This window comes from Sinocyclocheilus grahami, unplaced genomic scaffold (assembly GCF_001515645.1).
Source record: "Sinocyclocheilus grahami isolate Dianchi unplaced genomic scaffold, SAMN03320097.WGS_v1.1 scaffold8605.1, whole genome shotgun sequence".
Lineage (NCBI taxonomy): Eukaryota > Metazoa > Chordata > Actinopteri > Cypriniformes > Cyprinidae > Sinocyclocheilus > Sinocyclocheilus grahami.
In genome coordinates, this window is record NW_015512137.1 from 3,289 (window position 1) to 3,662 (window position 374).

General features: G+C 40.6%; 1 protein-coding gene across 1 annotated transcript in view; it reads left to right on the forward strand.

Annotated features, from left to right (window-relative positions):
* The first annotated feature begins 110 nt into the window (after nt 1-110).
* LOC107578063 (nebulette) overlaps nt 111-374 on the forward strand; it is a 5,559-nt gene continuing 5,295 nt past the window's right edge. The window contains exon 1 of the mRNA XM_016264058.1: nt 111-167. Within this exon, the coding sequence (XP_016119544.1) occupies nt 111-167 (57 nt within the window). The remainder of the gene's footprint in view (nt 168-374) is intronic.

Below are 374 nucleotides of genomic sequence, written 5' to 3' on the forward strand. Positions count from 1 at the left end.
ATCTCTTCCAGTGTGTGTTGACCGAGAATGTGAGTGTGTGTGTGTTGTGTGATCAGCTGAAGTACAGGCAGGGCCGGGCGTCTGTGATGGGCAGTAGTTTGTTCTCGCTGATGACAGAGACGCCGCAGAACGAGTTTGTGAAGCAGCAGATGGAGCTCCGGAGTGAGGTGAACATGTCCTAAACCACGAGAAGCTAAATTAGTCTTCTTTTCTGAGAAACTGATCAAAATGAAGTGAGTTTAGGCTTAAAATAAATATCCACCTGTGGGGTCAGAAAAATCACCTTAATTCTGAGGGAAAAACCCAAATTTTAAAATAAAAATTATAGATTTTTATGTCAAAAATCATTAGGATATTAAGTAAAGATCATGTTC